A 25788-nucleotide genomic window follows, 5' to 3' on the forward strand; every position below is an offset into this window, starting at 1 on the left:
GATTGTGATATAGAGTAAACATGACTGCTGACGGGGATAGAATATTCCTTTTAGAGTAGAAATTTAGAGTAGTATGAGTACGGATAGCCTGAGACTCTTTTTTGTCGCTGCCGTGACCATTCTCTTGAGCTGGACACTGGCGACTACTCGGTCCATGCCACGTGGAGGGCGCACGAGCGCGCGTGGTGCGCCTAGTTCACCTGGCCATCTCATAAATCCCCCGCCCTCTCCTGACCACGGCCCCGACTGGAGACTGCTGTTCCCCTCGACCCTCGTCCGTCCGTCCGTCCGTCACCTGACGGCTCCCAAACCCTACCCCGCAGATCCCTCCCCTTCCTCTACCCCCGCCTCGCCGCCGGTCTTCGTCACCCGTCGCCGTGCCCGTCGGCGCGGTGTTAAGGGTCCGCTACGCTGCACCTCGCGGGGAGAAAGGGGTGGGCCTCGGGGACCTCCGCCCTCCGCGCAAGGTAGGGTCCCTCCCATCCCACTGTGTTTTCCCCGGGTGAGAGGTGGTCCCGCTCGCTCAGCGCGCGAGCCTTCTCGGGCTGGGTCCCGCGCGGCTCCTGAGAGCGTGGCATGGTGGAAGTGGGCTAGGGCTCGTGAACCCTACTTGGTTCCGGATGTGTGCAGTGTGCTCTTAGCGGCGTCGGCTCGCGTCGATTCCGTCCTTCCGTGCTCTATGGCTTAGACATCGCTCAGCACGCGCTGTTTTGGCTAATTCTTGAATGATTGTTTTTCTATTGGCTTCTAATGATTGCCTGGGGCGCCTCCATACTTGCGTGTATTCACACAAGGCTTGCCTGCCCTGTACTGCCGCCGCACAAGTTCTTTGAATGCCTGCCATTTTATTGGCTTCTGGTTTTGGTAGCTTGGGACATCTCTAATATGCATTCTTTGTCCACATACAAGTGTCTGAGCATATCATTTTCTGTTAGGTGCAAGTCCAAAAGAACTGACTACATCATATATGTAGGTCATTGAATGACCTTCTATACGAATATGGATTTGAATGCATCACCGGTGCCTGACGATGATGAGCAACAGCCTTATGATGATTCAGTTGAGGTTGGGTATGCTCAGACGGAACATGTTGAATCTGCTGTTGCAACATTGCGCCGGGTACACAACTATCTTCATTGGTGTTGGTGTTTATTCCATGTACTGTGCGTCCGTGCCCTTGGCATATCTGCTCTTGCATCCACTGTTTTAAAGGCGTCGCCTAGGCGTTCAGCGGTGGTCCAACGCTAGGCGCCTTGCTCGCCTAGGCGTCCAGGCGGCAGTCCAACGCCTTGTCTCGCCATACCGCTTTAAAAACCATGCTTGTATCTTATTAATGATTGCTGATTAGGTACGATAAATGTTGTTTAGTACCCACGTTTACCTTTGCTGGGTTGACATTATTAGCCGAAGGAAATGCCTCACAAAGTGAGGGACCCTCTTAACTATAGTTTATATATGTATTAAATAGTGGAATATCTTAATGTGCACCACAGGTGTAGTGAATTATACATTGGATTTGTAGTAGAACCATTATTTTGAAGTTCAATATGTTTCCTTGTTGAAGGGTGATTTACTTTGACTGCCTTAATACTGCATACATACTGGTACACATGCATTGTTTATCTATGTGCCAGAAGGGCCTTGTGTCTTTTTAAACAGTTCATTTTAGTTTTCTTTTCTTTTCATATCGAGCCTGCAAGCTGGTTTATCGATACTAACCATACCTTCTATGTGATCTTGCTGTTTTTGCCAGGAGCGTGAAGAGAGACGCAAGAGACTAAAGAGAGAGCAGCAGGATGATGGGTCAAGGCTACATTCCCAGCAGATTAGGAATGATTATGCTCCTCAACCCAAAAGACATAGTCGCATTAAAGAGGCACCTCAGGGTACGAAGTATTGGGCAGTTTGGGTTACTGATATATTCCACCTTGTGTCCCCCCTGCCTATGCATTATTCTTTCCTTTCACTATCGTTTTTCCTATGTGGATTCTATACATAATATCTTGGTACAATTTCAGGCTGGCTGGACTGCCCTGCATTTGGGGAACCAATAGATAAAATCATACCATCTAAAGTTCCTCTTGACGAAACATTCAATGAGTCAGTGCCTCCTGGGAAGCGGTACTCCTCAAAGCAACTAGTTAACAAACAAAGAAAAGCTGGCCGCGAAGTAAGTATTGCTTGCTTGTTCTTGTGGACCAAACTGTAGCCCCTCCTCCTAACTATCATGTGAAGGTAGTCTTCTTTTCTATTTACCATTGTTGTATACAGAAATTTGGCTCATCGACATCATTCTGCCCCTAGAAATGAGTTTCTTTTCTTGTCTACAACCCTAGTGTTTTAAAAAGAGGAGGTGTTAGGTGGTATTTATTTTCTAATCAGCACTTGGTGGGCTAGATGATCATATATGTTTGATGGGTGGGTGGTTCTTAGTTGTCTGGTACCACATATGTGTGTTAGGAACCTACCTTTTTGGAGCAATGTGCAATTTCCTTTTTTTTGGTCTTGTGGCTTCTCATGCCAGCAGGCAGCAAATCATCCTTCCATTTCCTTGTCTTCATCCTACAATGATATTTCTCCTGCACAGATATACCATCATTGCTTGCTCTGAGATCCTTCCAAACTTTTTCCAGTGCCATTGTCACCTTTGATGCCCCCTGAATGGCAAAAGGCAAAAGGGTGAATTCATCTGTATTAACATAAACCAGAGCAATTAGTTCTTTGTGCTGCACACACCAGTGTTATGTTCTCCAGTTGATTTTGAACCAGTGTTTTAAGGTGTTGGTCTAGTTGTTGCCTAGGTGAGAAAGTGCTAAGCCTAAGAAGGGAGGGACTGCAGAAGAATTAAATACGATGAGGAGAACCAGCAGGCAGGCAACTCTCCCTTCGCATTTCCCATCCTCGCTGGCTCCAGTCCAGTCCAGTACCGACCAATCTCTACGTTCGCTCTGGGAGGGACCAGTGGTGGAGCTCTATCTGGATAGTAGGTATAGAGGGAGGGGTGATTCAGGGGCTTCCGGGTTACAGAACTGCATAGGTGCTTGTGGGCAGTGGATGGCATAGCTGAATAGGTGGTTGTGAGCTGCTACATGCTCATCACAGTTCCTCTTGCTGTGCTTTGTTATGCTTGGTTCTAGGTTGTCGGTGGTGTCGAGGATTGGGAGGCAGCATCCAGTGGATGACATAGATAGCTAGGGTGTAGACATGTCTTTAGTTGATTATTAGTCGCTGACTGCGCTCGTGGTTGTGGTTCATTGGCACTCCTATTTAGTTCTGATATCCTATGGCCATCCTCTTTGCCTAGAGAGTAGACACCCTGCATAAATAGTGGCATGTATTCACTATTCCATATGCACATAAATGACAAATCACTTATGCTCCGTTTGGATGTCGATATTGGAGAGGATGGAATTGAATTGTGCTGAATAGCAAATCTGGCATGGTATTGAAATGAGATGTAATTCCAATTCTATTGTTTGGATGCCACTGAATTGGAGTTTGGAATTGTGTTGTCTAATTCCACGCAATACCGAGGGGCGATGCTTTGTATTGGGTGAGGAGGTTTCTAGTTATAGTCCAATTCCAGGGAATTGAGCCTCTGATTTTAAATCTTAATTCCACGAGCAACCAAACAACAGAATTTAGTAAAGCTGATTCCAATTCCCAATTCTGTGCTCCAATATCTACATCCAAACGAGGTATTAGGCTTATGGCATCATTAGGTGGGGTTTGTGGAATTCCATATAGAGTTAAAATATTGTTTCATCATCATTTTTCTTTGTTATGCCATTTCTTATGTGTATTTGTATGCACCAGTGCTCCTAAATGCTAAAAAATCGGTCACACATTGTTTATGCAAATATTGTGCAAAGCAGCCGTTTACTTAGGCTGACAGAACATACATTCTGTATTAACTTCTAGTTTTCACATTTCAGATAGGTCTGGTGATTGATTTGACAAATACCACCCGATATTATTCACCAGCAGAATGGACGAAGCAAGGTACTAAGTATGCGAAGGTGAGATCGCTTAGCTTAAATGCTTTATTGTTTCTCAAGGACCTTTATCTTAACTAACAAAGTTTTGGTTTAGATTGCATGCAAGGGGAGAGATGCTGTACCTGACAATGAATCTGTTAATAAGTTTGTCTATGAGGTACAATCATGCATTTCTCTGCAAAAGCATTATATCTGACTCTAGGTATTACATATATCCATTTTTTTGAGGTGGGGTGGGGGTTGATGTTAATGCTCTACTATCAAGGTTTTTATTATATGTCCACCCCTGGGCACCATACTTTATGCTCCAAGTTATTTTATTGATTGTACCTACCTTATTGTGGACATCTGGCCTGGCAATATGGGTGATGCAAGAAGCATATCATTAAGGTTAAGGTGTGGTTATCTGAATCTTAGAGATATAATTGGAATGTAAATTGTTAGGTGGTGGCTTGTTGGTTAAGTTAGCCGATTGTTAGGAGATTTGTTGGTTTTGGTTCACTACAGTTGTTGAGGTTGGTTGTAAGCTTGATTTCATTGTAATGGGCCAAACCTATATATTTGTAAAGAGTTGCCGATCTGGGAGATCTGGCACAAACTAACCCAATCCACCTAGGGATAAAACCAGATCGGATACAAACAAATATTATTTTTTTGAACGTTGCAAGAGAGCTGCAAGTCATTTCATTAAGAGAGAATATAAACAGCGGAGTGAGAGAAACACCACTACGCGAACAAACAAACGGTAAAAAGACCTACAAAAAAACACGACCACAACTACTACCAGGCCAGATTAATCCCGGTGAGGAGTTGGTGAGTGAGCAACTCCTGGAGGGCCGAGGCACCTGCCAAAAACCATAAGTTACATTCATTGGCCACTACTCGCAAAACGGTCTGGACACAAGGCCTCCTTCCATCAAACACACAAGCATTACGATGCTTCCAAATCTCCTAGGCCACCAATGTGATTAGGGAGTTAAGACCTTTCCACAACTCTTTTGGAACAACCTTTCTAACTCTGCACCACCATCTAACGAAGCTGCCGCAGTCAGGCTGGGGTGCAAGGACAAGCAGCCCCAACCTTTGGAAGATTGAGGCCCAAATCTCCATAGATAATACACAGCTGATAAGAATGTGTTGGATGGTCTCCACGGCTTGGTCGCAGAGAGGGCAAGCACTAGGATGTGGCAGCCCTCTCTTAGCTAACCTGTCAGCAGTCCAATATCGGTTCTTCACAGCCAACCAGATGAAGAGCTTGCATTTTGAGGGCACCCATGTCTTCCAAATGTATCTCCAAGGGCCAAATTTAATTGTCCCAGTGAAGAAGGCCTCATATGCTGATTTACTAGAGTAAATCCCATGATTGGATAGGCGCCAAGAGAGTTGATCAGGGGTGCCAAGTTGGAGCTTCACGTTACCAAGGAGATTCCATAGCTGTAGGTATTCCACTAACACTTGCACAGACAATGCACCCCTGATATCATGGACCCAATTCCGATCCTGTAACGCTTGTGCCACTGTTCTTTGCTTCCTGGCCTTAGACCATCTCCAACCATTCCCCCACATTTCTCCCCCTATCTGTACTTTCTATTATATTTTTACATCACCCCAAAAGATACTCCCCCCACACAGGACGTCTCCAACCATTCACCCTATGTAGCTCCCACTATATACTATAGTTCAGTTATTTAGTATTTTCTCATCAGTTTTTGAAGTTTAAAAAATCATAGACTGTTTGTACTACCATAATGCACATTGCTACCAGGTTACGATACTTAAAAAGGGTTAATATCACAAAGAAATTGAGTAATTAAAATGTGGGGGGAGATTAGAACTCACCCCATATGTGGGGGGAGTTTCTTCTCTCCCCCACATAGGGTGTGGTGTGGGGGGAGCTGTTGGAGCTCTTTCTCCCCCATAGTACACGCTAGCAAGGGTGGGGGGAGGTGTGTGGTTGGAGTCGGTCTTAGGGATCAAAAGGAATAAATTAGGGGCCAAATCAGCAGTCTTAGGGATCAAAAGGAATTTTGTGGATTCTCCATTGCCAACTGAGGTAACAACAGCCATGTCGAACAAGGTCTGCACATTGGACGGTACTTGGATGGGGAGGCCAGCCCAAGGGCGAGAGGTGTCTGTCTTCTGTAACCACAACCAACGAACACGCAAAGCCCAGCCGAACAGTTCCAAGTTAAGAACACCAAGGCCTCCAAACTCCAAAGGCCGCTGGACACTTTCCCAAGCAACGGGGCAATTACCTCCATTCACCTGTTCCTGCCCTTCCATAAAACCTCCTCTTCTTTTGTTGATTGCTTTGAGCACCCACTTGGGGAGGTCCAAGGCAAGCATAGAATACATAGGGATGGAGCATAACACCACCTTAACCATCACAAGCCGGCCAGCCTTGCTCATGAGAGAGGCATTCCGGCCCGGTAATTTGTTTGACACCTTGTCAATGAGAGGCAGCAGCTCAGACTTTGTAGGCTTACGGATTGTCAATGGAAGCCCAAGATAATCACATGGAAACTCTTTCAGCTCACATGGTAGCAGCTCTGAGATGATGGCCGAATCATTCCCCCCCCAACACACACACACACAATGTGGCATGCCCGAAAATATCAAGGAGCTCACATCATCGGCATGGAAGGATACACGGTGCTTGGCCTGCTGACAAACGATTGGCTGCAAGAGATGCTCCCATGACAAGAATAAAAAGCATGGGTGACAAGGGACCCCCTTGGCGGAGGCCACGGTGGTGAAAAATGCTATTCCCAGGCACATCGCTGATTAGAATACTGGTGGAAGAAGTAGACAGCAACAAACTGATCAGATTGCACCATTTGCGACCAAAACTAATGTGCTGCAATAGTTCCAGTAAAAAGGACCAAGACACCAAATCAAAAACTTTGGAAATATCCAGCTTTAGGAGCACATGCAGCGTCTTCCTGTTATGCAATGACCTTGCTAGTTGCTGCACCATTAGAAAGTTATCCAGGATGGTCCGCTTCTTGACAAAAGCACTTTGATTGACAGAAACCAGCTCTTGTAGTTTAGGAGCAAGACGGTTAGCAAGGAGCTTAGCCACCAGTTTAGCAAAACTGTGTATGAGGCTAATTGGCCTGAAATCCTTGACCTGTAGTGCATCCACATTCTTAGGCATAAGCGTGATGAAAGCGGAATTGAGAAGCTTGAATTTGGATACATGGCCCCTCTGTACAGCAAGGAGAGCGGCAATAACATCGTTATGGATGATGTTCCAGCAGGTCTTATAGAAACGGCCGGTGAAACCATCGGGCCCAGGAGGCTTGTCCATCAGAAGTTCCCGGATAGTGACCCAAACTTCTTCATTGGAGAATGGTTCATCAAGCTCGGAAAGATCATGGTGTTGCAGCCCCAAGGACTGTAAATCCAAAGTGAAATCTCTTTGCTCAGCTGAACCAAGAAACATATCAAAATAATCATGAGCTGCTTGCTGCTTGTCCTCCTGACCTGTGACCAGCTGATCTTCAACATTGAATTTAGCAATAAAATTCTTTTTCTTGTGGTCACATGCCTGCTGATGAAAGAAAGAGGTATTGGCGTCACCTTCCCGGAGGTAAAGAATGTGGGACCTCAATCTTGCGACCGTGCCCTCGAGGGAAGCCAAGCCAAGGGAATGCATCTTTAATTTCTGTCTGAAAACTTCTTCACCGGTCGAGAGAGCCCGATTATCTCTAGCAATCTCCAGTTGTTGAAGGATTTCATTGGCCATGTCGAGCTGCAGCCTAATATTGCCGACCCTGCGGTGGCTCCACTTCTGCAGGACTTTACTGAGCTGCTGCAACTTAAAAAAAGGGTTTTTAAATTGGTGCCCTTAGTTCTGGTGGTGTGCTCAACCCTTAGTCGTGTTTTTTGCTCAGCTGTGCCCTTCCAGTGCTATAGAACAGAAGGGCATAACTGAGCAAAAAACACGACTAAGGGTATAGGTGAGCACACCACCAAAACTAAGGGCACCAATTTAAAAAACCCTAAAAAAATACGCTCCACAGGGCAGGTAGAAGCAACAGAAGAGTTCCAGATCAGCGAGACGACTTCCATAAAACCGGGAAGTTTAGGCCAAAGACTTTCAAAGTGGAACCGACGCTTCCCACGTGTAACAGTATGCAGGCCCAACAACAGAGGACAGTGATCGGGAACACCTGAGGCTGCACTTTGGAGGAAGGAACCAGGGAAAATGTCATCCCATTCAGGGCAGCAGAATACCTTGTCCAGCCTTACCAGGATAGGGGAAGACCTTTCGTCCGATCAGGTAAATTTGCGCCCGTGAAGGGGAAGCTCCTTGAGATTAGTGTCATCTAAAAACCTCCGGAATCTTCCCATCATTGCCGTATTCAGATTGGCATTATTCTTGTCAGCAGCTTGGTAAACCATATACACCGGTAAACCATACTCCTGCAAGAACCGAAGCTTTTGCTCATCTTCCTGAGGACCATATACACCGGTAAACCACCAGTTCCTGCCGTCTTGTTCTGCAAACTGAATGGAGACCGGGTATCTGTCCACTTGAGAGGAAATTCGTGGCAGCAAGCACCCTTCCAGGTGATCAAAATACCGCCACGAGAACCATCTGTCGGGAGTCACGAACTTGTCGAAAGTCGACCCGAAGACGGTGAGGAGCTGAGAAGAAACTGTTGCTAGCTTGGTCTCCTGGAGACAGACAATGTTAGTGTGGGAGGAAAGAATTATGTCGCGCACAGAGTTTTGTCTGACCCGCTTGTTGAGGTCCCGGGTGTTCCAGCCGAGAATGGATGACAGTTTCATGAATAAGACCAATTAAACGACCAAACGGAATACCCCGAACAATTAGAAGCCGACAAGCAACTCCTACCTGCGAACATCCTCATCGAGGTCTGACTGCCACCCAAAAATGGCAGCTAGAGCAGCAAGGTCAACGTCGGTAAGGGGCTGCTCGAACAGCTTGCTATAACCATCCTGAGTTTTTTGATTAATGGCCTCTACCATTAGAAAGACCCAACCTTTTAATCAACTTGTTTTGAGCTGCAGTAACAATGGGACCCGGGGAGCACGACTTGGCACCGACTACTCGACCATTAGAAATACCCAAGCTTTTAATCAACTTCTTTTGAGCTGCAGTAACAATCGGACCTGAGGAGCACGGCTTGGCACCGACTACTTGACGGCCGCGACGCACTGACGCAGAATAGAAAGAGACACGTTCTTTTCAACCCTCTTCATCAAGACTAGGTCCGTGCCCATGCGTTGCCACAAGAGTAAAAAATTAGTATGAAACATAGATATTCTTCTTCGTCTATGAGGAGGGTGGAACCGTGGCGAGGACGTGTTCCTGTTGCATAATGTGGTCGTGCCCGACGCCGCTGTGGACTCCGGTCTCCAATGTTCAACACGACTACGGTTGTCCGGAGGAGGGGGAAGGTGAGGCCACTGCTCCCTCGCTATGGCCGATGCTCCGCTCTGATAAAAGCAATATAGGGCGAAGGAAAAGTGAGAGGCAGACACGGGGCCTGTTCGGGTTACCCGAAAATTTCGAGTCAGGTAATTCGGGTTTTTTAAAATTTCGGGTTTTGAGAAGCGATACCCGAAATTACAACGGGTTTTGCAATACCCGAAAATTCGGGTACCCGGAATTTCAGGTTCGGGTATTCCCGAACTACCCGAACTATTGTGTCGGCTTCATAAAAACACATACACCCTATTAAATTAGTATAAAAATATAGTTTGAATAATGATATACATGGATATATAAAACACAAGCAATCTACAATTACGAGTTATGCACACTTACACATAATTATAGATGTACAAATTAATAATTAAGCATGACATGAGTACATGACACATGAAAGTTCGGGTAATTCGGGTATTTCGGGTACCCGATTGTGATACCCGAATCACCTGAAATAAATTCTGGTTTTGCAAGTTGCTACCCGAAATTCCCGAACAAAATTCGGGTTTCGGGTATTTCGGGTTCGGGTTACGGGTTTTTTGCCCAGTCCTAGCGGCAGGGTTGTTGAGGATCTATACAGCCGGGTGGAGCGGCCGGGTTGTTGTGGTCACAGAATCGTCGATTGTGGACAAATGGGCCTAATAGGCTGTTACAACACAAATGGGCTATGTAAAACCACCCAAGCCTAACATGACAGGAAGCCACACGTAGCACATCGCTCCCACATAGTACCACCTCGCTAGCTGAAGAAGGACGAGCGACCGAGCGAGCTATAAAAAAGGGACAATGCTATTTATAGTCGGCAAGGGATAATGCTATTTATAGTCGCGTGGGGCGAGGAAGAATGCAGGGAGCGCGATCCATTCTCGCGCGGCGGGCGGGGTTGCTGCGACTAATTCGCGGCGGGTGCATCCTGACAGGCGGTGGTTGCCAACGGGGACGCAGGAGGGGGTGAGAGGCGACGGTTGGTTGGGAGGATCAGAAGGAGCATGAACGCCAAGATCCATGGCAATGGCAACATATTGGCGACCATTGCAGTAACAGTTCTTGTGACCGTTCAATCAATTGAGGACCTCACAACCTGCAATCAATTGTTAAAATAGTAAATCAATTTGATTATTAAGATTGCTTTGCTTCTTTGTCTCCTTTATCCACTTTTAGTCTCCTTTTTCCTGTGGAGATATCAAATTATCAATACATACGGGATAAAAAAAGATAAAACTCCAGGATGGAATTAACATGTGACATAGGTAGGTTCGTTGTGTAGAACCCCAGAAACTTTTGAAAATAAACTGCTACAATATGTAATAAAAGATAAAGAAAAAGGAAGGCATGTTGCTCCACCGCACAGACCTTTGAAGTTGGTTCTATTTTGTTGCTTACTGAAAATACTATCTCTGTTTCAATACGTAAGTCATTCTAGTTTTGTCCTAAGCCAAACTTCTCTAGCCTTGATCAAGTTTATAAAAATTGATTGAATATTTTCAACTCCAAATTAGTTTCAATAAATGATTAAGCACTATCGTTCAGAAGAATGGCTGCTTTCTTAGCAATATGCTTTTACCTGTTTGTTACATTAGTTCAAACAAGCAGTTAACATGTAATTGCCGAGTTGGAACATAACGAAGGTAGAAGGCAACACTATACACCATCAGTGGAAACTAAGAACCAGGGCAATAGGCACATCACGTAGCAACAATACAATAGATTACGTAAGGGAAAAATAGTACATGGTTGCAGCAGGGAACAATGAAACAAAGCATGTACCTCCTCAGTACCGTTGACAAAAACCGGAAATGTTTCAGGCTGTTTCAACTTTGGGGTTGCTTGTCAGAAAAAGAGAGTTCTTGATCAGTAAACGAGTCTTTTCTATGTAGGTTGGTAGGATAGATGAAGACTATTTAATAATGAAGCACTTGTTTGTTTCAAGTCAATGAAGGAAATGAAATGGTCCGCAAACACTTATACATACATTATTCTTATAAGTGTCCTTTGCCGTGTACAGAAGTACAATAAGGCTTTTGTGATCTGGTGACTTAAACAACCATGATTTCTGGGCTTGCAATGATAGGAAACATAATAGATGCTTGCAGTCTCTTTGAGAAGTTTAAGGCCGACGGTGGAATCCTTGATGCTGCAATTTTAAATGCTCTTATAGAGAATGAGCCATGCAGATAGAGCAATTGAGGCATATCATGTATTTGAAGAAACTCGATTACGAGGACGTATAGTTAATGTAATGGCATGTATATCCGTCTTCTAGATGCTTTGAACAAAGCTGAAAGTCTTAACCAGGCTGCTGTTGTAGGCGCAGTTTTCAGAGAGATTGCCAAGTCGGCAAGTCCCAACATGCTTCTAGAACGTTGTGAAATTCAGCTTGACTGGGTGGTATTTTGACAATTTTAGCATTTTTTTCTCTCGAACGCGCAGGAGAGCTGCACATCATTATATTAAGAAAGGAGAGCCAAAATAGGTCAATACAAACCCACTTTAAGGGGCAAAAGATTATAAACCACAATTACAAGACATCAAACAAAACCCGACCCACTGATAGATTATGGCCAAATCCTTCTAAGCCCTGAGGCCCCAGCTAAGCACCATAACCCCACATCTTCACGTGAGAATGTTGTGGTCGCAAGTTCAGGGACGGTGCTCAGGAGCGAGTTCCTCACCTCGGGACGATGCTCAAAAGGGAGCTGGGGCGCATGGGCAGGCGAAGTGGCCGGAGTTTTTGGCGTGCGTGCGCGATGGTCCACGGTGGTTTGCGGGCTCCACGGCGCAACGAGAGGAAGCGAGCGCGTGGAGGGAACAGTTCGCAGCGTTGACGGGTCGGGCCAGCGAGACAGAGAGCGCGGGCGAAGAAAACCGGCGTCGACAGACCGGCCCCACCGGGTAGAGGGAGGGCGAGAGCGCGTGCGCATACGCTGGTCGTCGCTGACAGGTGGGACCCACCTGTCATACGACGCGGGCGTGCGTGTGGCCTTGCTGGGCTAGACTGGGCTAGCTGGGACAAAATCACTTTTCTATTTTCTTCAAATTTCTAATTGCTTTTCTTCTTTATTTTCTTTATGGATTTAAAATCAAATTCAAACCAAATTCAACTTCAAACAATTTCAAACCTGTGCATCAAACAAAAGCATAATTTAGGCTCAGCATGATGCAACATTTCATGACACATAAGTTTTGATAAAAATAAAAATAAATAGTTAACCCCTCACCTAATTGACTTAATCTAACCAAAAGGAAGAGATAGGAAGTCGAGAGAGATAGGAGGTAACACCTGAATTTGGTAGGCATTTATAGAAGAAATTTTATACCCCAAGTTCAGGGTGTTACAAACCTATCCCCTTTAAAAAGAATCTCGCCCTCGACGATGTTCGGGATACTTGGCTTTTAGACCATCTTCTCTTTCCCAGGTTGCTTCTTCCTCTGAATGATGACCCCATTTGACTTTGCACATTCTAATGATGCTTCTTCGAGTGACTCAGTCTGCTGTCTCCAGAATTTGGGTTGGCTTCTCGACGTAAGTTAAGTCTTCTTGAACCTCAAGATCATTCGTTGTCAATTGCTCTTCGGGAACTCGCAAGCACTTCTTCAGCTGAGACACCTGGAACACATCATGCACGGCTGACAGACTTTCCGGTAGGCTGAGTTGATATGCCACTTCTCGTCTTGCTTGAATCTAGTACAGTCCGATGTATCGAGGTGCTAACTTGCCCTTGACTTTGAACCTTTTGATTCCTCTGATGGGTGACACCTTCAAGTAAACATAATCTCCCACTTTAAAACTCAGATCTCTTCTTGTGTCAGCATAGCTTCGCTGCCGGGACTGCACTGCCTTAAGATTCTCTTGAACCATTCTGATGTTCTCTTCGGCTTCAATCAAAATGTCTGTACCGAACACTTGCCTTTCGCTGGGCTGGTTCCAATGTAACGGAGTCCAACAATTCCTCCCATAGAGTGCTTGTAATGGTGACATCTTCAAACTGGCCTGATAAATGTTGTTGTAGGAGAATTCTGCATAGGGTAGCCTTTTGTCCCAACCTAACTTGTCTTGCAAAGTACAAGCCCTCAAAATGTCTTCAAGGATCTGGTTGGTTCTCTCAGTCTGACCATCTCTCTGCGGGTGGTAAGCTGAACTGAACTTCAAATGTGTGCCCAATGCTTCATGTAATTGCTGCCAAAATGAGAAGTGAATTGGGTTCCCCGATCGGACACTATCTTGTTAGAAACACCATGCAAGCATACAACCCAGGACATATACAGCTTTGCCAACGCTGCACTATTATAGGTGGTCTTGACTGGTATGAAATGAGCCGCCTTTGTCAAGCGGTCCACTACTACCCAGACGGAGTTGTAACCAGCTCTACCGATCTTGCGTTTCCTGTCTTCCATCTCTCGACGCTTCCTCTCGGTTATGATGGCTCTATCGATCAGATGCTGGAAGGTAGGGAAGGTATGTTTCATCAACTGCTAGTAAAGGGGGTCAACCAAACCTCTCAGAAAACGGTACTGCCTCTTGGCATCTGTGTTGTCATTTTCAGGTGCATAACGAGATAACTGCAGAAACTTGTCCCTGTACTCACTGACAGATAGGGGACCTTGCTTCAATGCTAGAAACTCCTCTTTCTTCACTGTCATCAGACTTGCTGGAACATGATATCGACAGAAATTATCCCTGAATTCTTTCCAGGTAATGGCTTCGGGGTCGGCATGAGTGACGAGGTAAGACTCCCCACCAGGACTGTGCTGCTCCCCTTAGCAGCCGGGGACCATTCAAAACTTTCTCATGATCGTTGCACTGACGCTCCATGGTACGCAGCCAATCTTCGGCGTCCATGGGGTATGCGGAGTGGGCAAAGACAGGGGGATGACCCCTCATGAACTCCGCCCGCTTGTCCCTGCGCATTTGTGGCATCTGCACTTGCATCTGAGGTTGAGGTGGGGGTTGTTGTTGCTGCACCTGTTGCATTGCTGCTCGAGTCTGGCCAATCGCTTGGACTACTTGAGTATGCATCAGAAACATATGTTCAATGGTCATTGGGGGTGGTGGACTGGTGGTGGCAACTGCTGCTGGGGTGCCTCATCTTGGGGTGACTGTTGCTCCTGCTGAGCACGCCTTCCACCTCTGCGCCTGTTGTCAGATATCTGTAGAAAGCATACACATATCAGATCTGACCCTACAGTCTTTTAGCATAAGAAAAAATATATAGTAGTCTTCACAATATTGAACAAATGAGCATCTTCACTGACTCTCAACACAGCCAAACACAACTTCTCAGATAAAGAGGAAAGTGGAAATAAAAGGTTGCCCAACTAAATGACTAACTTTATTAGTAACTACACCAAGTTGCAGGGATGCCCACACCTTGGTGACAATCATTATAAAGATCCAACTTCATCACGAGTTCATCACGACAAGCATCAAAACATATGATAAGCAAACTAAAACCAACTAAGACTGACTACGACTAAGACACTGAATTAAACATTATTACACACTCCGACTCTGTTGATCTATGGTTTCAAATCTATTTGTGTCCTGCAGTCAGGGGTTCCATAAGCATAACGAACACGGGGCGGCGAGCGGTAAGGGTGCTGAATCCCGACACGAGCGGGGGAACCACCCTCCTGATGGTGGCACGCCGCGCGCTCAGTACGCAGTTCCGCAATCTCCGCCCGAGCCTTGCTGACTGACCGCTAACCTAGACTAGAATGGCTGCCCTAAGGAGTATAGGCCCTTATTCTCACCTTGACCTTTGGCGTCACTTCAAAAGTTGGTCATCTTGACCAATTCTATGTTATACTTTTATCTATATACTCATCTTACAAATTTTTTGTCTCGTTTTGCTTTTGGTTTACTTGTTGGTCATATAGTTGTATTCTCACTTTTGTGCTTACGATGTCTTTTGTAGATGGCCCGTCTTAGATGCACTGCACGTAAGTTGGTGATACCACTCCTTATTCTCACCTTGACCTTTGGTGTCTCAGACGCAACACATCATAGAACGAGCGCATCAGCCCCAAGACCGAAGATGGCCGCAATATCCCTCTGGGCGATGCTAGCTGAACGCCTGATGATGCACTGAGACCGTTCCACGACCACGGGTCTGGAGGAGTCACCAACGGGAGGGAGAGGAGCGAGGAGGCCGTCGATGAGGCCCTTCGGTGGGTGAGAGGGGGGTATAGGTGTACATTTGTGTTGTACCTAATAGGCCGGCTGAAAGCACACAATTTCTGGCACGACCTAAGTCTGGCACGACCCAACCTAATTGTGGGCCTGGGCCGACACAACCCAATATGTGGGTCGTGCTTGGGCCTCAGGTCAAGCCCACAGGTCGGTCTGGCACGGTCCATTTAACTAAGGCCCATCGAGGCCCACTAAACATAAACTCAGTGTTTAACTAAGACCCGTCAAAGCCCATAGGTCCAACACAACTTGGAGAATCTAGAGCTTCAATAGGCCTTCGAGAACCAGATGGGGATAGTGAATAACGATGATGGTTATTGTATATATATTCTGTATGGCTGTATGTACTCAACTAAACACTGAACAGATAACTGAATATTATTTCTGAGCAAGTTGTACTATTTTTCCTTCTGACCAAAGGGTTTTAATGTGCAGCCACAAAACATCTTAGTTTTATTTTGGTCATATATATTCTATACTTTTTATTTATGTATTACTGTTATATGTATATGGCCGGTCTGGCACATTAAGGCATTCTGGGCTATTTGGGCCGGCCTGGCACACATAACTAATTGTGGGCTGTGTCGTGGGCCGGTGACTGGGCCCACGTGCTGGCACGACACGATCCATAATTGGGGATGTGCTTTTGCGGACCGTGCTATGAGCCGTGCTTTTATGGACCCGTGTCATGCCGGGCCAAGCCGACCCACATGTACAAGTATAGAGGGGGATGGCCGATCGTAGGACCTACGCCTTGTGTGATCACGACAAGTATACTTCCGAGGAGGGCTACCCGAACCAGCGCTGGTGTCATGGACCTTCGGTCCATGGGGATAGCTGTCTTCTCCGGCGAGGTTATACCCCTCTGCCGCAGGCTTGGTTCTAGGGTAGCAGCCCTAGGCGCTTGAGAGGGTCATTGCAAGAGAGAGAGAGATTGGTTTGATAAAGATCTTGCTTGATTTATTCCCTGCTGCCATGTGGCTTATAAATAGCCCTATGGCTAACCAACTTCTCCTACAAACTCTCAACTAACTCCTACTTTCTTGGACTTACCTGATGCTAACCAACTCTCCACAATTCTCTCATTTCAATCTTATTCTCTAACCTTATCCCAGCTCATCTCAATCTTATTCTCTAGCCTTATCCTAGCCTGACTGTTGCCTCTCGCTCCCTATTATGCCCATGACATCTCCCCCTCCCTTGAGGACCAGCTCGTCCTCGAGCTGCCATAGACTTACCTGACACGACTTAAGGTTAAGCCTTTTACATCTCGGCTTACCTTTATTATTTAAGACGAAAATACAAAATAATTGTGGAACTAAAATATAAATTTGAACTGCAACTATGTCCTCCTGTCCTCCTGGATCCCAAGGAAAGAGCTGAACTGCGGACTTCATGTTGGATGAAAGGTGAAGGAGGAACCAGCCCGTTCTTATGTTGGGTCTGTCCAGCACCAAGGCAGTTGCCCGAATGAAGGAGACGACCCTCTTTGGCCGTGCAGGGGGGCTGCATACCCAGATCTCGACTTCTGCAGGGGGTTCAAAAAGTATAGACGAGACCTGGTGGTTGGGCGTGCAGGCTGCTTGTTGGTGCAGCGATGAGCTGATCAGCAAGTGCAGCTTCCGCACCGCCCGCCTAACAAGGAAGCCACACACTGCGGCTTGCAGGCGCACCACGACCTGCTCATGTGATGACGGCCATGGGGTGGCCCTGGAGGCCACAGCAAGGTGCTTCTCCCCACGAAGGGACTGTACCTGGCGGCGTGCCAGGAACCCTCGCGCTGCCGCCTGAAGCCGCACCGCTGCTTGGAGTTCCTTCTCTGTCTTCTCCTTGTAGCGGTGGAACATCACAACGAACTGATCCCACTTCTCTGTGAGACGACCAAAACTCTCTTCGAGCCGAGTGAATGCATCTGGAGTTGGAGAGGGGCGGGTGTGAGGTTGTTGCGGCGGCTGATTGCGCGGCGGCTGGTGGTGGTGAGGGATGGGCGGCTGGTGGTGGTGAGGATAACCTGGTTCTGATACCAGGTGTCATGGACCTTCGGTCCATGGGGATAGCTGTCTTCTCCGGCGAGGTTATACCCCTCTGCCGCAGGCTTGGTTCTAGGGTAGCAGCCCTAGGCGCTTGAGAGGGTCATTGCAAGAGAGAGAGAGATTGGTTTGATAAAGATCTTGCTTGATTTATTCCCTGCTGCCATGTGGCTTATAAATAGCCCTATGGCTAACCAACTTCTCCTACAAACTCTCAACTAACTCCTACTTTCTTGGACTTATCTGATGCTAACCAACTCTCCACAATTCTCTCATTTCAATCTTATTCTCTAACCTTATCCCAGCTCATCTCAATCTTATTCTCTAGCCTTATCCTAGCCTGACTGTTGCCTCTCGCTCCCTATTATGCCCATGACATCTGGAGTGTGGAACCCTCGTCGCAGCGATCGTGCCAGCGGAAACAGAGAACACCGCATGACAAGACGCGCGGCAGCCGGCGGAGCGACCGGTTGCCAAGTCAGGACTCGCCACGGGCGGGAGACATCGTGGCCGGACAAGCTACATTCCAACTACTTAGATGGATCCTAGATGGTTTGACTAGCTTCCTTACCCTTCACCCATCGACGATGTGATAGACGCCGATGTAGCACGCCATTAAGGAAGTAATGACCTGATCCTTGCTCACTTGACACTGTGCCTAGATCGTGACACGTTGCGTTACCAAGGGGGTGCTAACCTGGCCCTTGTCCATTTAACACCATACCAGTGTTATGATATGGTGCGTTGTTAAGAGGGTTACACCTCAACGGATTTCTTTTGGGTTTCATCTCCATTAGAATTGCCAAGCCTATCACAACCCTTCTTTATCAGGATTTGGGACTTGCTATGTCGAGAAAACATAGGCGGAGTTATAAGATAATTTCTCAACTATCATCAATCTCTGTTGTGTAGAACAAAATGACTATCTAGGTCAATGGCCACCATTTTTAAGAAAAACTTCTTGTAAGCAATCTTTGTTAACAAGTTTTGTTGTTCTTTCAGGCAATGATGTTCCTTGATCGACAAAAACAATCAAAGAATCCTAAATATATTCTGGTTCACTGTACCCATGGTCATAATCGTACAGGTTTCATGATTATTCATTACCTTATGCGCACACACGTCTCTTGTGTTGCTGAGGTAGGGATACTTAGACCCAAAATGATATTTGATTGATTCTATTGTCCAGTATTCCATGACTTCTTTTTCTAGGCGATTAGTATATTTGCTCAAAGGCGGCCACCTGGCATATACAAGAGGGACTATATTGAAGCATTGTATTCATTTTACCATGAGGTTCCTGACAATATGATGATAGCATGCCCTCCAACACCAGAATGGAAGAGACCAGATGATCTCGATTTAAATGGCGAAGCTAAGCAGGATGACGATGATGACAATGGTGATCCTGGACCACTGCATGTATGTGTTTCCTTTGAAATTTATAGGAAATTACCAGATCTACTTATCTTGTTTATCGTTTAGAGTTAAGTATTGCTTGGCCCTTGGTATTCTTTTATGGTTTCATTGCCAAGCAAGCCGTTTGCATGGTTTCTTATAATGTTTTAACACTACAATATGTTTGCAGAATGAATCAGAGGATAAAGTCATCACCAATGACGATGTGTTAGGGGATGAAGTGCCATATGACCAGCAAGAAGCTTTGCGTGTCCTATGTTATCGGTTGCTTGAAATGCCTCTTGTAAGTGCCATTTTATGTATTAATTTCCAGCTCTTTATATCGGTAATTTTGTATATGCTTTACAATTAAAACATGGATTATGATAATTGATAACCTTTTGTAGAATATAGTTCTAATACCACGAAACCCATCTTCAGTAACTATGTCATTTCTGGGAGAGTAACTTAAAAGTTTGCATGGAGCAGATGCATGAATATTTCATGACATGCAATGCAGGCTGAGAATGTGAGAGTTTGAAATACTGGGCTGGCAAAATACTTTTTGCTACAGTACAAGGTGGTACATTAACAGTGTATTTTTTGACAATCCATCTGGAATGTTGACAGTAAGGCTCAGAAATGACATTTTGGAAATGCTGGGAAGTGGGAACTAATAGAACTTCGTCATGATTAAACTTGTTTCAATCTATTGATATACCATGTTCTCTATCTATTATTCTATGCGCTACTTTGAGTCGGATTGGTTTGTATCATAAATTTCTGCAAGTTTATGCATGATTTGATCACCTTTATTTGTTTATACTTTATAGGGAAGGGGGCATGCACACTTTCCTGGATCACATCCAGTTTCTCTTAACAGGTGATTAACCTCAACCAGTAACTCAAATTTCTCGCACATCTTGTTTGTGCATTATGATATTCTTGTAAGGGCATGCTGCAAATAGAAATTCGTGTAAGGAGCCTTCAGCACATGCTAATTTTTATAAAGTAAAAAAAGGCATAGGGGTTAGGCAGATGGATGCAGTAAATAAGCTTAAAGTATTGCATCATGTAGTTTTTTTTTGAATTGTCACACTTGTTATGAGTTCCTTGTAATATAATGCTGATACTTTGTTTCAAATTTTCTATCCTTAGAGCATTAGAAGTGTTGGTTTTTTTTATAGGTCCTAATTTTAGTTCATATGCTTAATATATTTATCCTTTTTTATCTGATGAACTCGTTTTGCTTTGTTCAGTGAAAATCTGCAACTACTTAGACAGCGATACTACTATGCTACATGGAAAGCTGACGGAACACGTTATATGATGCTTATAATGAGACATGGTTGTTTCTTGATTGATCGGAATTTTAGCTTTAGAAGGGTTCAGATGCGCTTTCCCCATAGGAGCCTCCAAGTAAGGTTCCAATTGTGCTGGAGAAACTGTCATAGAACATGACTCTTATCACAAAACTTTAATCTTGTTTTTTGCTATAAAGGGTCTGCAAGATATGACCTTGATTGATGGAGAGATGATTATAGACACAGTACCAGATTCAGGCTTGAAGAGACGGTACTTGGCATATGATCTTATGGCGCTTGGCTCAGTGTCCAAAACTAGGGTAATATGTTGTGGAATGATATATGCTCACTCTGTTCCAAATCATAAGATGTTTTGGCTTTACTGGATAAGCTGCTTCTACTGTTTATCTTGACATAGTGTATATCTAAATACATAACAAAATCTATGTATGTAAAAAAAGACCAAAACGTCTTATAATTTGGAATAGACCAGGAGTAACGTTATTATTTACTTATTTCTGACTTGCTCTTTTATCCATGAATCTTTGCGCCCTTAATAAAGAAAACAGATGTAGTAAGCATTCTTTCTGAATTATTTTCTTGGTACCTTCCCTTTATGTCCACGCCGTCAATAATTTGCTTAGTCTGGTTGGTAAATTGGCCTACAAATTTCATGTTGCCACACAATTAGTGAACTGTCGTTGAGGATGTATTTATTTTTTCTGCTGTAACTCCTGTATGTGAGCTCTATGCTCTATTGTTCTGTAGGGTGATATAAACACAAATTATTATGGCTTGGGATTAATCTTAAACAGTGGAAATTTGTGTACGCAGTTGCCATTTTCTGAAAGGTGGAAAATGCTGGAAGATGAAATAATACAGCCGCGTAATAATGAGAAAGGCCTTGAGCGTGGTGCTAAGAGCAATCCGTTGTACAAATATGACATGGAACTATTTTCGGTATCGGATTCTAGTATTTCTGAATTGTAATGTTCAACTCATGAGCTCTACAAAGTTAATCCTTTTTTGTTTATTATATGACATTACCAGGTTAGGAGAAAGGCTTTTTGGGTGCTATTAACAGTAAAAAAGGTTCTTAAGGTGTTTATTCCATCGCTATGCCATGATGCTGATGGCCTTATATTTCAGGTAAGATTTTTTCTGTAGGAATTGCATTGTTTTGGGATCATTTATTGAAGGAATGAGCCTGATGATGACATTTTTTACTGTTTGTTTCAATGTGCAGTGCTTTGGTAGATAAAATTTACAGATACTTATTTGATAGAATTCTTGTCTTTGTTGGACTTATTATGTAACTGTACATTTCTATTTTTAGTTATGACCATGCCGATTTCCTTTCTTTTTTTTTTGGGGGGGGGGGGGGGGAGGGAGGGGTTGCACCTCCGGCTATGTTTGGATACTCTAGTATTCACTCAAATACACATTGGTTAAGGTGGATTATGGTGTAAATTAGTTTAACTTACACCTCAACCTCCCTCGACCCATGTGTATTGGGACGAATACTAAAGCATCCAAACAAGCCCTCATGGGGATTTATGGTATTCATATTGAGATAAAGCCAATCATTTTATTTCTCGTTGCTCATTTGATAATTCACACAAATATTGTTTCCATTTTTACTGTTCATGTATGGATGTTATGTGACTGTTTACAGTTGGTTTCAACTTAAGTTCTATATTTTTTGTCCACTCATGGAGTAGTTTCCTATTTGTTGAGACATGTAGCTAGAACATTTTGTCGTGGATGTGTAATTGGTGGACCAAATTTTAAACGGTGCTGGATATGGAACTCCTCTCCCTAGTGTGACCCCTAACATTCTTTGTAATTATTCATTCTGTGGTTATTTATATGTAAATGTTGCTTTTATTTGGCTGATGCTTCAATTGTTCTTACAGGGCTGGGATGATCCATATGTAACTCGTACTCATGAAGGTCTTCTAAAGTGGAAATACCCTGAGATGAATTCTGTTGACTTTCTGTTTGAGGTCTCCTGACCATTTTTAACTGTTTCGTTTCAAATGGATTAGTCATCATGAAGATACTATTTTGAAATTTGGGTTTTGTTTTGTATGTCTTACTATTGCAGCTTACAAATGATAATCGTCAGCTGGTTTTCCTATATGAGAGAGGAAAAAAGAAACTTATGGATGGTGCTCGGATATCATTTACTGGTAGCCATGCATTTGAATTTTCATGATGACTGGTCGTTCATTGTGTAGTCAGCTTATTTGTCTATTAGTTGCTGAAGTAATATTCTTTAAACAAATTATAAAGATATTTAGGAGTATTATCTTTTAATGACATATGTTTCTATTTTTCTGCCCTACTATATTTGTTGTATATTTATTGCTGTTCTTAAACTTATACAGATGATGTAGATCCATCTTCTGTCGCTGGGAGGATTGTCGAGTGCTCTTGGAACAAGGAAGAACAGTGTTGGGCATGTATGCGTATTAGATCTGATAAATCAACTCCAAACGACATCAACACATACCGGAAGGCTGGTTCTTATATACTTTTTGTTGTTCTTCATCTGTTAATTTATTTTCTTTTAGGAACATTGCTGTATGTTAATCTCATCGTGATCTTTGCTAGAAAATTTAAATGTACTCATTTGAAATGGGCTTGCTGTTAGGGTAAAATCATTTTCCCGAATACAGTTGGTCTGTCACATTGGATCATAGTATTCTGTTTGCATGGCTAGCTCTCCTTACAAGTTTGCATTTTGTGCATCTTTTAGGATCATGCTCTCTAAGACGTTCACTTCAGCAATTCTCAGTGTCAGTTAAAGCTGTTCACAGCTGATCATCATTGTTTTTTTTGTTGGTGGTTGAGCATCATATTTTGCCTACTGTTGAAAACCACTGCAGTGTTCTTACAGTTCATTTTCATGGTCTGCAGGTGATGAGGAGTATCACAGATAACATTACCGAGGAGAAGCTTCTCGAAGAGACTGATGAGATAACGCTCCTGCCGATGTATGCCGATAGGATGAATGTTCGTGTTCATACAAAGATGGCACAACACAGGCGAAGATTGCCACCACAGTGCTAGTCTCGTTGCTAGAGTGCTGGGTCGCTCTCCTAGCCAGCGGCTGGCTTCTGTAGCTGTGTAATTAGTAGAGGTTTCAGTAGCCCCCCCCCCCCCCCCCCCCCTATGATGATGGCCAGCCAACTAATTCTTTGCACTTCATTTGTGTCTTGTCCCCTGCCCTCACACCTACCTGTATAGGCTTCCCTGTAAATTGTGTGCTCTATGTTCCTCCATATTCTCCCCTATGGTTTTATTTTTCATGGGTGTAGAATAGCGTTTAACAAGGCGGGTGGTGTTCTATGTAGGCGTTGCCATCTCTCGGTGCTGCCTCGTGCTAGAATAATGTAGGGTGTACTGGCGATACCATGTGGTTGCGATATATGGCTTGGTTTTAGTGTTTTGGTTTGTGCGCACCTGATCCGATCCTTTGTCCAACGAAGATTTTTTCCCCTTATTTTTGGGTAAAAAAGGACGTCAATGTTACCACTCTATGGTATAGTGCTTTTTTGTTCACATGGTTAGATCATGTACTGCGTGGTCCATTTTTTCTCTTTAGTGTCCGCCACTTTGTGGCGATTGTTCATAGCAATTTTTCTAACTGTTCATAACAAACTGGGTGCAGCACGTTCGTATAGGGCTAACTGTACATATCCAATTGAGTGCATCATAGGTAGGGTCATGTTTAGGTGGTGTGCATCAGGTTACCCATATATTTTTTCTTTTTGAAAAGGGAAAGATTTTAATAACATTCAAGAAAGTTACATTACAACCGTCTTGAATATCCTCTCGACCTCTGTCACACAACTAAGTTGTACAACACACTCAGCCAAATAGATAAAGACAAGCACCTCCAAACATCGGCAGGTAGCTATAACTAGCTCTATAAGGCAGTCTTGAGAAAGAACAATCCCCAGTGGATAATAGAATAGGTTACCTGCAAAGGGGAGTTAACAGATTTTTGATCAAAAACCAAGTCATTTCTGTAACGCCAAATGGACCAGCAAGTGGCTGCAGCACCAGCTATAGCATTAGAAGCTTATGCTCTTTATCAAGTCCCGAAAGCTTGGTGCTATAGCATTAGAAGCTTATGCTCTTTATGAAGTCCCGAAAGCCAAGATCCAAACATGTCAGACACATTCTAGGGAGCATGCAGATTGGTAGCTGACATGAATCACACTCCAAATTTTGTGAGCAAAAGTGTAAATGTAACACCCTAAATTAGGGATGGCAATGGTTGGGCCGGGTGGAGCAAAAACCAGCCCGCGATCACACCCGTGAAGTTTATCAAAATCCGCCCACGATTGCACCTGCGAGTGCAATTCAAAATCCGCACACAAACCCGTCAGGTTTTGGGTCACTAGTGGGTTTTTGCTGTATACAATAACTCACTCGGGGGTTAAAATAGAAACCCGTACCCACACCTGTGAAACTTTGGGTCAGGTGCGGGGTTGCACCTATGGGTCAAAATCTTCACCCGTACCCGCAGGGTCGGGTGGAGTGTAAATTTCTTACTAGTTTGCAAATCAGACAAGTGTTCATAAGCTAATGAAATGAAAGCAGTTCTAAGTGCACATGTATGTTTTTGACATAGTTAAAATTTTGGACCACATTTGCACCACATAGCTTGTTTTTGTAAATATTTTGATAAAATATGAGTTAGAGTGTTCATTTGCATTTTGAGAGCACCTAGTGGGGGTGGTGAATAGATGATTCTGCAAAACTTAACTAAAACAACACAAACTTGGTTTAAAATATGAGTTAGAGTGAATTAAAACTATATTTGAGAGTAGAGAGGAAGAGAGAAGTTCCTTTCACTTCTATCAAGATTTAATTGAGGACTTAGAGCAATATCACAAGTGAAGAATTGGAACGAGAAAGAGATAAAAGTTTCAATAAGGTAAATGGCACAAGAGATACAACAATTTTTATCCCGTGGTTCGGTCAAGCGTAATATGCTTGCCTACTCCACATTGTGGCTTCCCAATGTACGAGGGTTGCACTCAACCCCTCTCAAGTGATCCAAAGATCAAACTTGAGTACCACAGTTCTTCCTTATATGTCATAATATCTCGGTTGTGAGGAATCTTGACAAGTTGGAGTCTCTCACGCCTTAAACAAGTGATCACAATCAAAACCGGAGTAAGGGAGGGAGTAGAATACGCAAACAAGAGCACAACACAACAACACATACAAATGCAAAAAAGAGAGCGCAATAACAAAGCGACGGAGTAACGACTCAAAAAATGTGCTCAAATCTATCTCAAACACTTCGGAGGCGTGGTCGCAGAGTCTCATAGTTGTAGTATGCTCTAAGTATGCTTCGTGTACTGGTCCATGCGCTTAGGGTCCCTTT

General features: G+C 44.2%; 1 protein-coding gene across 3 annotated transcripts; it reads left to right on the forward strand.

The window, feature by feature from the left end:
• The first annotated feature begins 233 nt into the window (after window positions 1-233).
• LOC103646942 (mRNA-capping enzyme) lies at window positions 234-23856 on the forward strand. Of its 3 annotated transcripts, none has more exons than XM_008671549.4 (18): window positions 234-467; window positions 974-1119; window positions 1754-1886; window positions 2019-2170; window positions 3936-4019; window positions 4093-4155; window positions 18682-18819; window positions 18892-19101; window positions 19268-19381; window positions 19911-19960; window positions 20337-20496; window positions 20579-20701; window positions 21216-21341; window positions 21432-21530; window positions 22298-22387; window positions 22489-22573; window positions 22772-22902; window positions 23304-23856. In XM_008671549.4, the coding sequence occupies exons 2-18, from the start codon at window positions 982-984 to the stop codon at window positions 23454-23456; spliced, it is 2049 nt and encodes a 682-aa protein (XP_008669771.1). In that variant the 5' UTR covers window positions 234-467; window positions 974-981; the 3' UTR covers window positions 23457-23856. The 3 variants fall into 3 exon arrangements, 2 of the variants coding, with proteins under 2 accessions (XP_008669771.1, XP_008669772.1); XR_562556.4 differs by having other exon boundaries at window positions 239-467; window positions 22489-22649; XM_008671550.4 differs by having other exon boundaries at window positions 242-467; window positions 936-1119; window positions 23304-23853.
• Window positions 23857-25788: the final 1932 nt, after the last annotated feature.

This window comes from Zea mays, chromosome 2 (genome assembly GCF_902167145.1).
Source record: "Zea mays cultivar B73 chromosome 2, Zm-B73-REFERENCE-NAM-5.0, whole genome shotgun sequence".
In the NCBI taxonomy this organism is placed as follows: domain Eukaryota; kingdom Viridiplantae; phylum Streptophyta; class Magnoliopsida; order Poales; family Poaceae; genus Zea; species Zea mays.